General features: G+C 44.5%; 1 protein-coding gene across 1 annotated transcript in view; it reads left to right on the forward strand.

The window, feature by feature from the left end:
• The window catches only part of LOC138454295 (sulfotransferase 2A1-like), a 144305-nt gene that overhangs the window by 64979 nt on the left and 66385 nt on the right, over positions 1-12941 (forward strand). The window contains exon 5 of the mRNA XM_069607031.1: positions 9615-9706. Coding sequence (XP_069463132.1) covers positions 9615-9706 — 92 coding nt within the window. The remainder of the gene's footprint in view (positions 1-9614; positions 9707-12941) is intronic.

Genomic DNA, 12941 nt, shown 5'->3' on the forward strand with positions numbered 1-12941 from the left:
AAGAACAAATGTTCCTGAAAATGTGTGTACTCCATCCGGACCTCCAGAGGCAAAATCCCAATCATTGAAGGTTCCTCACAAGAGTGCTGGACCGAGAAAGCGAGGCAAATAAACGGACGACAACCATTCTTCATCTGATATCTTGAAAAGGGCGAAAGAAAAACAGATCCATGAGAAGCAATGAGGAATCCTTTACTGGGAGTCTTTCCACTCAACTACTGCTGCAAAGTCCTTTCTTGCGTCTGAAGACCAAGAATTTGGTGACCGGGTCCTGTAGCTGCTGCATTGTGAGGGCGTCCGCCAGCATCATCTTTTTCACTGCTGGGGTACTGTGAGATTTGAGGTAATAGTTACCCAGAGTCATTCTGCTGCTCCTATGTTGTTAGGGTGGTGATTCATACGTTTGGGAGTTTTACCATACAAGTTCGCCCAGTCCTAATGCTGGTGTGCATTCAGGGGGCCTTCTACAAAGTCCTTGAACACTTCTACCCAGAAAAACACTTGCTACAGAAGGATTCCACAGGAACTGTTGACTTTTCTACTGCTTGTGCCTGCCCTTTTGACCTCCAATCAGACCCTGAAAGAGACTCAGACCTAGATAGGGAAGAACTCCTAAAACCAAGGCTCTGTGAAAAGATTAAGTAACTTGCCTTATGTTGGTGTGGTTTCTGTCACAAGGATCTGAAACAAAGTTATTACTCACCTTTGACATGCATAATGCCATTCTGAAAAGTAATTTCCAAGTTCTTAACTTTTGAATTGTGTCTACTGTTCTAAAAAGTAACTACATTGTTTGTTACAAAGTGGTTTCTACTTACCTGCCAGTTTACACTGTGGTTTAGTTACCAGAAGTATTGTATTGGTTTTACATTGTGTTTTCTAATTGTAATAGTACTTACCTTTCTAAAGAATTCCCTTTACCTGCGTGTGTGTATATTTATATATATAATAAACCAATATTTGTATATAACTTTATTTAACTTTAGAGTGTATAAGTGTTTCTTTGGACCATATGTATGTTACAAGTTTTTTGTTCCTTCGTACAGCTCTCGCTCCTTCCTAAAATAAGCCTGGCTGCTCCGCCACCCTACCAGTACCTGAGTGGTACAGGCTATACTAAGTGTTGGAGTTCTGTATTGCCCAGCGGATAAGCCTGGCTGCTCCGCCACCCTACCAGTACCTGAGTGCTACAGGCTATACTAAGTGTTGGAGTTCTGTATTGCCCAGCGGATAAGCCTGGCTGCTCCGCCACCCTACCAGTACCTGAGTGGTACAGGCTATACTAAGTGTTGGAGTTCTGTATTGCCCAGCGGATAAGCCTGGCTGCTCCGCCACCCTACCAGTACCTGAGTGGTACAGGCTATACTAAGTGTTGGAGTTCTGTATTGCCCAGCGGATAAGCCTGGCTGCTCCGCCACCCTACCAGTACCTGAGTGCTACAGGCTATACTAAGTGTTGGAGTTCTGTATTGCCCAGCGGATAAGCCTGGCTGCTCCGCCACCCTACCAGTACCTGAGTGGTACAGGCTATACTAAGTGTTGGAGTTCTGTATTGCCCAGCGGATAAGCCTGGCTGCTCCGCCACCCTACCAGTACCTGAGTGGTACAGGCTATACTAAGTGTTGGAGTTCTGTATTGCCCAGCGGATAAGCCTGGCTGCTCCGCCACCCTACCAGTACCTGAGTGCTACAGGCTATACTAAGTGTTGGAGTTCTGTATTGCCCAGCGGATAAGCCTGGCTGCTCCGCCACCCTACCAGTACCTGAGTGGTACAGGCTATACTAAGTGTTGGAGTTCTGTATTGCCCAGCGGATAAGCCTGGCTGCTCCGCCACCCTACCAGTACCTGAGTGCTACAGGCTATACTAAGTGTTGGAGTTCTGTATTGCCCAGCGGATAAGCCTGGCTGCTCCGCCACCCTACCAGTACCTGAGTGCTACAGGCTATACTAAGTGTTGGAGTTCTGTATTGCCCAGCGGATAGATGTATAAAGTCCTAAACAGCTGAGGACAGAGAAATCCTGCACCTGCTGTGATCACCTAGACCCCAAATTGTTAGATTCTGCACTGCCAAAAGTGCAAACGATCCTCCCAGAAAGCGATTCCAGGGCATGCCATAATCAAAAGGCCCCCAGACTATCTCTGATGATTCACCAATTTTAATGGAAAAACTGGTAAACACAGACCTCTAGATCCCAGCGTAGAAACCACAGACCAAATCAATGGATGAGCATGGAATGCCCCGGACTAACCATCGAAAACCACAATGATAAATGGCTTAGACCATGGATTTCCGTGGTACCATGGACTTACATGGTCAATCCTGGTCCTAAAGAGATGGATCATTATGAATACACATGAACATTTGAGATGGTCTGACATGTTTCTGTATTCCTTCTTTACTTCTGGACATTCAACAAATTATGATTTACAGTTAAAATTAAATGACAATGGTTAGCAATATTTGACCCTGAGCCGCACCATTCCTTCAACTGTTGCGTGACTGAAACACTTGCATGTTAGCAATACCAGAGTACCCTTTTTTGCAAACATTCATTGGGGAAACCTTGGACAGATCATGGCAACAATAAAATGAACAGAATTCTAAAAAACTGTAATGGGATGATTATGTTCATGTATGGACAACTCTGGTTATCTGTTGTACTGTCACCAAACAGAGCAGAGATCACTAAATGTCACTGCTTCACAGTGTAAGATCGCTCAAAAGGCATCTGGTAGCCCAGTGATCCCCAACGTGTAGTTTGGGAGCAACATGTTGCTCGTGGCACCCTAAATTGTTGCTCGCCAGTGGCTCTGGGCCATGGTGTGGAGGCCTAGATGGAGGTGCCGAATGAATGAGACCGCGGTTATATAGCCAGGACTGAGCAAGATTTGTGGCCAATGAGCCTACTGCGGTTCCAGTTGGCTTATTTTTGTAGATGCAAGATTTAAGCTTGTTGCCACCGTGCAATTTTTCAGTAAATGGCCTCACATATTATATCACTGTCATTGTTAAAACCCTGTCATCTTCAGATACGTTGCTCAGCTGACAAATGTGTTAATGAGCAACGTAACTAAACCACATGCCCATATTTATATCCTGGAGAAAAGTGTCCTAGTCTGTTCCTTTGTACAGCTAGTAGGCCCATAATGGACAAATAGGTGGCATGCATACCCAACCTTCCTTTATTAAATAATTTGCATGCACTGCTTTTTGTACAAGTGAGGTTTGTGTTTAATGCCGCCATGCATTATATTTATTAGAAATATTACCATTAGCGTCACCTATATTTATTATTACACAGTGTGCTGTTGGAAACATTGTCTTTTTTTGATACTCTGCCCATCTGACACATGGGTGATGGGAAGACAAATGCATGCCACACTTTTCATAATTAATTTGCCCTATATTCAAATCCAATGAAGTCACTGTTAATATGTTTAAATAAACAAGCCAGCTAATGAATCCAAATACCTAGTTAACACAACCACATCACCCTATGAAGTGGTCGTCAAATGGTCCAAGTTTTGGCTAATGTTTGCCACTAAGTTTTGTGTAAAATCCCTTTTGGGCAGAGGAAACAGGATCAAATCCTTTAGAGAAATGTTATTTGTATTCCTAACCACTTTTTCACCAATGTAATAGGCCACATGTGCTTTAAAATGCACTATTTGCCATGTCATGCCGGAGGAATACTTAGGAAACCCCTAGTTAAGAGATCTGCAAAGCCTGTCATGTAATGACCAGTATGACTCAATCAATATATATTTAATCATATCTCTCCATTAAGGTGGTGAAATTTAAAAACATGTATGATACATTATAACATCCACATAGAACTAACACATAATAAAAAAGGAGCTTTTAGTCAGACCAGCTAAGAAAATCTGATCATTACAATTAATTATATAAAACAAAGCTACCATGCATGTCCACGCTTACACAAAACTGAAAAACAATGACAAATTAACAGAAATTGGACCAAATCTTCACCGACTGCCATTTTCTAGCCACACCGTGCTTCCTCCTGCACACCTTCAATTATTGAGTGGTGGTTAAATGTAAACAATCTATTAGCTTCATCAGCCTCCTTATCTTATTTCACAGACTTCTCCTTGCCGTCTTATATGTGTACATAATTCTGCATATAAAGCTAAGAGGCAGTTTATGTATATTTCGGACAGCTGCCTCTCCCCCCATCAGGCAAGCTCTTGCTTTAAGAGATTTTTTGAGATGACTTAATTTGCCAAATGTAGTTATATCCCACCCCCCTGCACAAATGGGCAGTGCATTACAACCCACCGCAGCTTCTACCAGAAGTATTTTTCTTCGAGGCTGCAATTGCGCTTAAACTGAAATCCACATTATGATTAGCAGAAAATCACAGATGTAAAAAATATCAGCTGGGTCGACACCTTCAAACTGAACATCCCCAATTCAGCTCATTGATGGGGAAAAACAATGTAGAATTCCCCCATCTTGTATATCGGACAGATGCTGAGATGTCTGCGTATCACAGTTGGATAAGATTTAATAAAACATTAGGGACCCCAATAAAATGTAAATTACACCACAAGATATTTCTATCAATCAAACCAAATTATAGCTCCAGATTTGATAAAAGCCACAAATACCCCCTCCCCCCTTAAACTTACAATATTTCTCCATGATGGTGCTTAGAGTGAAGTAGTGGTCCACTGTATTAAGCCCTCCGCTAAAACCTGCTTAGGTAGGCCTCAAGATATTGTTACTTTGAGTCCACTGCTCCCGTCTGAGCAACACACATTTGGAGAATATCTTACTTGCAATGTCTAGTAAGGAAGTTGGCCTATAACCATGGGGGGTTGATGGTCCAAGGGCTAGATGGAGATGGCATAACAATTTGGTGTAATTTGAAAACGCGGCCCTCTAAAAGCTCCCATTGGTTTTCAATTCATTCTTTTTTGGTCTATTGCCAGTTTTCATATGCCCTTTTGAAACTATAAATCTGGCCAGCCATGGACATACCACTCATTAAATCATTGTTCAATTTTCTTTTTGAGATTCTACAGTCTGCCTCGAACCATGGGACATCCCTTTGTATAACCTGGACCTCCTGAACTGGAGGATGCAGTTTGCCAATAGCTCCGTCCCAAATAGTTTCAATTAAAAACTCAAACGTACACATTCCTTTTTGGCTTCTGAACTGTTTACCAATTTTAAGAGAATATCTAAATTTAGTACGAATTAGTAAATCTTACTGATGCCTCCTTGTCAACCATAGGCATCTCCAACCAGTCCCTCTCACTGTTGGGCATCTTCTTCGTGGTGCCTACTCCTGACAATTGGAAAATTAACTCAAGAGAATGGTGATCACTCTCTGTTCAATCAGAATTGCAAAATGTCATAACATTCCTGTAGAAACAACAGTCCATAATACAATAATCAATGACTGAGGAACAGTATTACTGGTCTCGTATGCTTAGGAATGCACTCGGACAGAACCCCAAAATACACCTGAAAATCAGTGCTCCATTCTGGTCAATTTGATTGTCAAAAGATTTGCCCAAAATGTGGTAAAATATTTTGCTTGAGAACCTGAAGCCCCTGGTGTTTATGTAGTCGTCCTACTATATATTTGAACAACTTGACTGGTACTATCAGTGTAAAAATTTCCTATTGACCACTCAATTTCCTTAACATATACTGAAAACAACTACTTAATGTCAAATGAAGTTAAAGGCCTAGCACATTTCCTTTCCTAGAACTGCAAGTGGTCTAGGTAACTGTGAAGTACTGCAAATTAAAATGTTCTATTAACAGTCTTCAGTTTATTACATTTCTAATTTGTGTTGCAATCACTTTTCTGCCAACTGAGTGCCAATATGTTCCGTCAAAGAATGGAAGTTGCTCCCCATTTCATTTGATATGCAAATTTTGATAATTTCGCACAAAAGTTTGGGGAACCCAAGACATTTGTAAGGTTAAAGTTTTCCAGCTTCCCCTGCTGCCGCAATGGAATGAAAAATGTTGCAAGAAGTCTACACTGTACTCTGTACATCTGTAGAGATGAAGCGAAGCATGCTGCCTCCCAGAGGCTACGCTGCTGCAGAGGCTTCTCCCATCCACTCTACATTTCTTCACACCACGGGCAGCAGGAAAGTCTGGAAATTTGAACAAAAGACAAACCAAAGGCCTTCAGCTAGGGCTTCTCGCTGGAAAAAGTCAGTGGGCACCAAAGTGGCAACCTTCACAAAAACAAAAGGGATGGAGGGCAGGAAAATCCTGGCAAATGAACAGTTTGTCACTAATTGGAATGTGTAGAAAACGGACACTCTTTGTTTGACACACACACTTTATTTTATTTAACAGCGCACGCACTATGCCTGTGACAAGCTTAAATCTTTTGTTCTCTATCTGCTCCATTCCCTTTACGATCTTTTCGTTTATATCCCAGCTAACACATCAACATATGAAACTAAACCAAGCACATAATAGGGATGGTGCATCAAGTCAGGACATTAAAAGGGGAATTACATGTTTTATGGCATAAGTTCTCACATGGTGTGTCTTGGACCATGGGTAATGGGAATCTCTGGGATTTAAACTTTAGAATGTAGGCAGCTTTGCATGCATAGCTAACCTTGTGCATTATGCTTCATATGGCTTACACTGATCGGATAATGTTGAGTATATTCCAACAATATTCCTCCTACATCTCTGACGTAGATACATTTGTGGCTCTTGATCAATTTTGCACATCTATCTCTCCATTTTAACACTGCCTTTTTGTCTCCCCCATTACCACATCTTTGGCAACAAAGAGCTTGGGATCTCTGTAATTCTCCCATATCATTGATCTTGTGCATTTCAAGAATATTCTATCCTCTGCCCACGGTACAGCAGAGCTGAAGCAAGCAACTGATTGACTTATTAAAAAGATAATTATTACAAAGTTAGCAGTTTAAGAGTGAATTTGTCCAGACCTCCAGCCAGTACAAGTGTTTTAAATATAACAAAGCCACACTAAACCCATTTTGTGGTAGTGTTTACAATCTGAAATTGGAATTTTGGGTGAAACATAAGAGGCCAATTTCCACTTGCTACTACCTCTTTATCATTTTCCTATACCATGGGATGAACCAGATATTCACTAGAATTTTCCTTCCATGCAAATGTAACAACCACCCTCACCCACTCTCAGACCACCCTCGGCCCACCTCCACCCTGCCCTCCTACTCTCCTCCTTCTCACCCATAGCACCGGATGAGGTGACTAGACAAGTCCTCCCTATGAAAGTCTCCTCCAAACAAGTGCTTCCCTGTTCCTCCAGAACAACCAAGGACAACATTGCCTCCCTTGCTCCAGCCTTGGCTGATTTCTGCAACCATTCCTTTGCCAATGCCTCTGGCTCCTTCCCACTACCCCTTAAGCACCCCCTTGTCCACCCTCTCCTTAAAAAGCCTTCTGCTGACACTTTCTGCCTGGCTAACTACTGTCCTATACCCATTACCCCCTTCCCGAGCAAACTCTTGGAGAAGCTGATCATCTACCAACTGTTACACCACACTCAATCTGTTGGCTGTCTCCACGACCACCAGTCTGGCTTCAGAGCTGCCAGTGGCATGGAAACTCCTCTCCTGAACACCCCTGAAGACTTGCTCTCTAACCTTGATTCCAACTTTCCTTTGGTTCTGATCTGCCTCGATCTTTCCTCTGCCTTTGGCACGGTCAACCATGCCACCCTTATTAATCGGCTCTGTGATACCTTCTGTGATACCCTCTGCATCACAGACCTGGGACTAGACTGGTTGGCCTTCTTCCTCTCTGACTGTCCTTTCCAGGTTCAACTGGGACGTTTTCTCTCCCACACCACACTCCCCTCCTGCGACATCCCTCAGGGCTCTATCCTCTTGCTGAGGCTCTTCAACCTCTACCTTGCCCCTCTGGCCCACTTGATCACCTTCTCTCGTCACTTCCAGTTTTACACTGATGACATGCAGCTCTCCTTCAAGCTTCCTTCCACTGGCTCCTCTTCCTCCTCTCTCCTTCCTAGCTGACTCACTGCTATTCTGGCATGGTGCCCTGCTAATGATCTCTGCCTTAATGCCAGTAATACTGAGATCCTTCTCATTGGGACCCCTGCTCCCTCCTTCCCTCCTACTCTCGAGGCACCCTTCTTGGGTGCCCTCCCCTCACCCTTTTGTGAGGCAAAAACCTTGCCGTCATCTTCGACTCCTCTCTCGCCTTCTCTCCTCACATTGCAGACCTTGCCAAGAAGACCCACTTCCAGCTACACCTCCTCAGAAGCATTGTCCCTTTCCTCAACTTCCCCCAGAGACTCCATGTCCCCAGAGCTCTGGTCCTCTCTAGGCAGGACTAGTCGACAGCCTCTTCCTCAATCTGCCTTTATCCGCACTTCACCCCTTCAACTAATCCAGAATAGGACTGCAAGATTTATCCTTGGCCTCAAGCCCGGGAACCACATTTTTCCATCCCTAACATTTCTCCACTGGCTCCCTGTGGCTGTGAGGATCAAGTTTAAGACCCTCTGTATCATCCAAAAGGCTTTCTGGGGCCTGGGACCCCGCTACAACAACTCTCTCTCTCCCTAAATACCTCCCTGCTAGAGCCCTTCGGTCTTCCAGCTCTAACTCGCTGCACATCAGATACTTTTCCAAGCAGAGAATGTGGGGTGGATCTCACTCTTCCGCAGGAGCCTCCCTCTGGAATGGCCTCCCTTCCCCTCTCAGGATTGAGTCGGATCTCCTGATTTTCCGGAAGCTTCTCAAGACCCTCCTCTTCTCTTCTTCCTCCCCTCTCCCCCTCCCCTTCAAATGCCTTCCTCTGCCGCTTTGACATGCTGATTAGTCCTTTCTGAGTCCTACAGGGCACAAGGCCCTCATCGCTCAGTCTACCCCTGCTCCCCAGGCTCCCTTACCCTCTCCAACCTGCAGTTGCCCCTGCGGACCCCCTTCCCCTGACCAGCCTTGTGGGATGTACCTAGGCTGGTCCTCCCCGTCCTCGCACTTAGCATGTGCCCCTCATCCCGTCTCCCTGCATCCCCTGGCACTTGCTCACTTCGCCTCCCCTTAGCACTTGACTATCCCTAGGGGCCCTCCACTTCCCCTCCTCCTCCCCCTCTGTCCCCCTGCACTTGTTTGCCTCCCCCACTCTTCCCTCCCACTTTACCATTATCCCTGCAGCACTGACCAGCACTCCCCTCTCCCTCCTGACTCCCCTCCCCCATCACTTATTCTTACTGCACTTGCCAGATCTGAATGAGACAAGGCCTAGTAGGACCGTTATTGTTAATTTTCTCCTCCCCCCCCCCATTTTTTTTGTCTGGTGGTGCCTTGAAACACCAGTTCTTGTTGCCTTATGAATATCCAATAAATAAAATATTGTTTTTTCGATTTTAAAGAATGTTTGGTGATCCTTTCATTAACAGTTATAATGGAGCTGTTTTCATTTACATACCTGGTAAAGGTTTGGGAGGGTCTTTGTCAACACACAGCCATAAACCTGTGCTCGGGCACTAGCCCTCTCAGAGATCCCTGCCCACAGACGTCAATGTTCTGACTAGTGTTCACATTTTCCTTCCCTCCTTAAAAGTTTCCGTTTTCTCCCCCACCAGTTATCTACAGTTCTTGGTTTGACCACGTTTCTGGATGGTTGAAGATGGACCAGACAAATGTTCTCCTCATGTCCTATGAAGGGATGCTGCAGGTATTCACGTATTTTCAATATGTGCAACCTTTTAGAACGTTCAACCAAGGATTGGCAAGCTGTCTAATTTAATGAGATGCACAAACTCACCTTTGGTTGCTATAACTATGTAATATAACTATGTGGAGATCTATCTTTAAATGTCTATTTGGGCAGTATTTTTCTGGGAACTCGTGTATGTTCTATTAAGCCCATTGTTACCAATGTCAGGCCGACAGGAGGGTGCATGTTTAAACAAAGGTTTATTAGGATTAGTTACAGGGTGGGGACAAGCGCCACGATGCCTCAGGGCTGCTGTGCACTAAAAAAGTAAATACATAAAAGTGAAAGGTAATGTAAAACGTCAACCACTGACTGGATGGCTTCTCTCCAATTATTTTTTAAAGTTCTATAGTATTTATATACAGGATGGAACGATGCTCTTTTAATCATATACGAATGTACTATAGATAAATCAGATTTGATGGGAAGTAGTGAGCTTCTTACAACAGGGTGAGGAGCCAGTCTTTTAGTTTGGTTTTGAACAAAGCGATGTGGAATTGGAAAACTGGAAGTGGAGCAGAGCCTGTGGTTTCCCATTGTAGCTTTTCAGTATTTGAATTGGAGGGAGCTCATGGCTTTATGGGCTATAGAGGCCTTTCTCTATCTCACCCAGAACAAGAGACATTAAATCACGTGGGCAATTGAGTCATCAGGACGTAGTTTAACAGGCAGGTGGAACTTGCAAGCATCTTTTGTTGGCTCTTTCAGCCAACCTGCGCAGCTGGCCGGAATGTCACCTCCTTGCCATGGGAGCCATCTACATTCTGGGACCTTAGATGTTGGAGCAGGTTAGATCACTGCAGTAGGGCCTTCCGGTTCCTGGTGAAGTATTGCCTGGATCCTCAAGCATTCAGCAAGTTAGTGACTATATGGGCTCTCCCATAGTTAAATGTATTTGCCTTGGATATTAGGTCACTTCTTGCTGCTTTCTACTACCAGGATGAAGGGTTGTAGGGAAGATGCTCTGTCATGGCCTCGGGCAGGAATTGTATTCCTTCCCTAATTCATTGTTTTATCATGAGATCTTCATGACAATATTGGTTGTGAAAGGTCAGGTCCTGTTTATGGCACCTTGCTTGCCAACAGTGCCATCTTTCCCCATACTTGCATTGTCATAGAATCCACCAATCACATTTTTGGAAGAACCGTGTCCAGTCTAATTTCCTCAATTTCCCAACCAGCGATTCAGCAGTTAAAATTGAGAGATTCGAGTTTAAATTGCAAGGCTTAGGGAATCTGTGCATTTTAGATTGGATTTTATTGTATTCATCATTTATAAAATGCCAATTCCACATTTGGATGGCCTCAATGTTCTTTGTGGTTGCAACACCCTTTTTGACTGTAGATCGTGTGCACAAGGCTCTAAGAGTTTAAATTAAACATGCGTGTGTGCATTTGCTGGTTTAGGATTTAGATGAGCTTACTAGTCTCCAGTAAGCATCCCAGAGGTCATGCACGTGGGTGGGTGCTGTTGGTGGTTTTGGATAGAGTTCTAGTGCTGTAGGTTCAATGTGTGCTCAGCTAGACCAAATTTTATTTAATCGTTTGTCGCTGTATACTAATGGCAGAGGTGTTGAGGTACGTCAGGGGTTTCAGTGGGGACGGCTAAGTGTGCGGCTAGACTGGAATAGCATAGCCATAGCTGCATTCTAGGGTGCATGGTTGGGTGGCCGTACCTGTGTTAACAGACATGGTGTAAGGTATACGTACCCTAGGCTTGGCTGGAGTTGGACTGCCGTATTCTAATTTTTCTTGGTCCAGTGTGATTGGCTGATTTTGCTATTTGTGGTCTCCATGCAACGATAGTATGAGTAGTACGAGAGGGTGCAGAGGGATGATGGGTCATGGGTTGAGGAGAGGACGATAGTTTGTCACGGTGTGCCACTGCGAACGCTGCCAGCATCCGTGGGGTATTGTCTGATAGGAGTGTTGTTGTGTATGGTCAGTGTTTCTGTGTGCCTATTGAGGGTGTGGAGAGGGGGATCGTTTTAAGCGGAGGGAGTGAAGAGCCTGGTTTTGAGGGCCTTTCTGACTGCCAGGTGATCATCAATATAGCGGATGCGCTGCGGTAGGGAGTTCCAGATGATCGGCACTTGGACAGAGAAAGAGGTTCCACTGAGATTCTGCATACTACCAATGATGGTCATTATTAACTTCCTGGAGTGCTTATCACGAGTACCATTGACTATCTGGAAGTGCTTGGATGAGTCTTGACCTTCGGGAGAAGGGTTTTCAATTAGGCCATCTCTCAGCATCAGTGAGCAGCTATCCAGGCCTTCATCCTTCCTATAACCTCAATGGTAGCTGGCAGACCCTTTGCGAGAAGACTACTGAAGTGTTTTGAAATGTAACAACCATTGACTCATCCGCTAATTCCTTGTAGGAATTTTTGCTTAGTGCTACATCAATTACAATCGGGTCCGATCAAGCTTTTGCAATTGGTTGTGGTTGTCTAGTTTCTGTCCTGTAAAGGTGGCATTTTGGTGGTTATTAACTGCCTGTAGAATCAGCAAAATGTGTACTTTGTTCTCATAGCAGTATTTCAATATGCCCTTCAGTCCATTAGAATCAGGGTGTCAACCTCCCAGTATTCTTACGATATCTATATTCATTCTATGAATCTGGCAGCGGTCTTATTGGACTACAGGGACAAAAAATTAGCAACCTTTTGGTCTTGGGATCAGGTCTTTTGAGCAAGTCAAAAGAATCGATTTACAAAGACTTTCTTAGAGCTCGCCGCCCTCCACGCAACGTGATCTGGCATCCGCTGGAGCCCGAAAGTCACTGTGCCGCACATGGTGAGGGTTTCGGAAGTCAAACACCCCGATCAAGCTCAATAACACTAGAGGGGGGTTGCTGGGAGCCTGGGGGGTGGGGTTGTACTCCTCCCCCTGATGCCTGCACAATCTCCCAATCTTACCTTTTGAAGCGTTAAAAAATGCAGTCTTATGTTGATGCATCCTGCAGTGGGCTAGTTAAAGACCCTCATTATGAGGTTGCCGGTAAGCCGCCGGTAGTACCAGTGGCCTCTGGGCAACCTCGGCTTACCCTTTTCGCTGCCTGATATCCCTGTAATACTGGGATATTACGGGCGGTGGAGGAACGGTAAATTCCCATTCCCGTGCAGTCCCAATAGGAACACTGAAGCTGAAGCCCCGGCACCGTTAGTAAGAGTGCCTGTGCTTCAGTGAAA

The sequence above is a fragment of the Ambystoma mexicanum genome, chromosome 1p (genome assembly GCF_040938575.1).
Source record: "Ambystoma mexicanum isolate Mex_15411 chromosome 1p, UKY_AmexF1_1, whole genome shotgun sequence".
NCBI classification, from domain to species: domain Eukaryota; kingdom Metazoa; phylum Chordata; class Amphibia; order Caudata; family Ambystomatidae; genus Ambystoma; species Ambystoma mexicanum.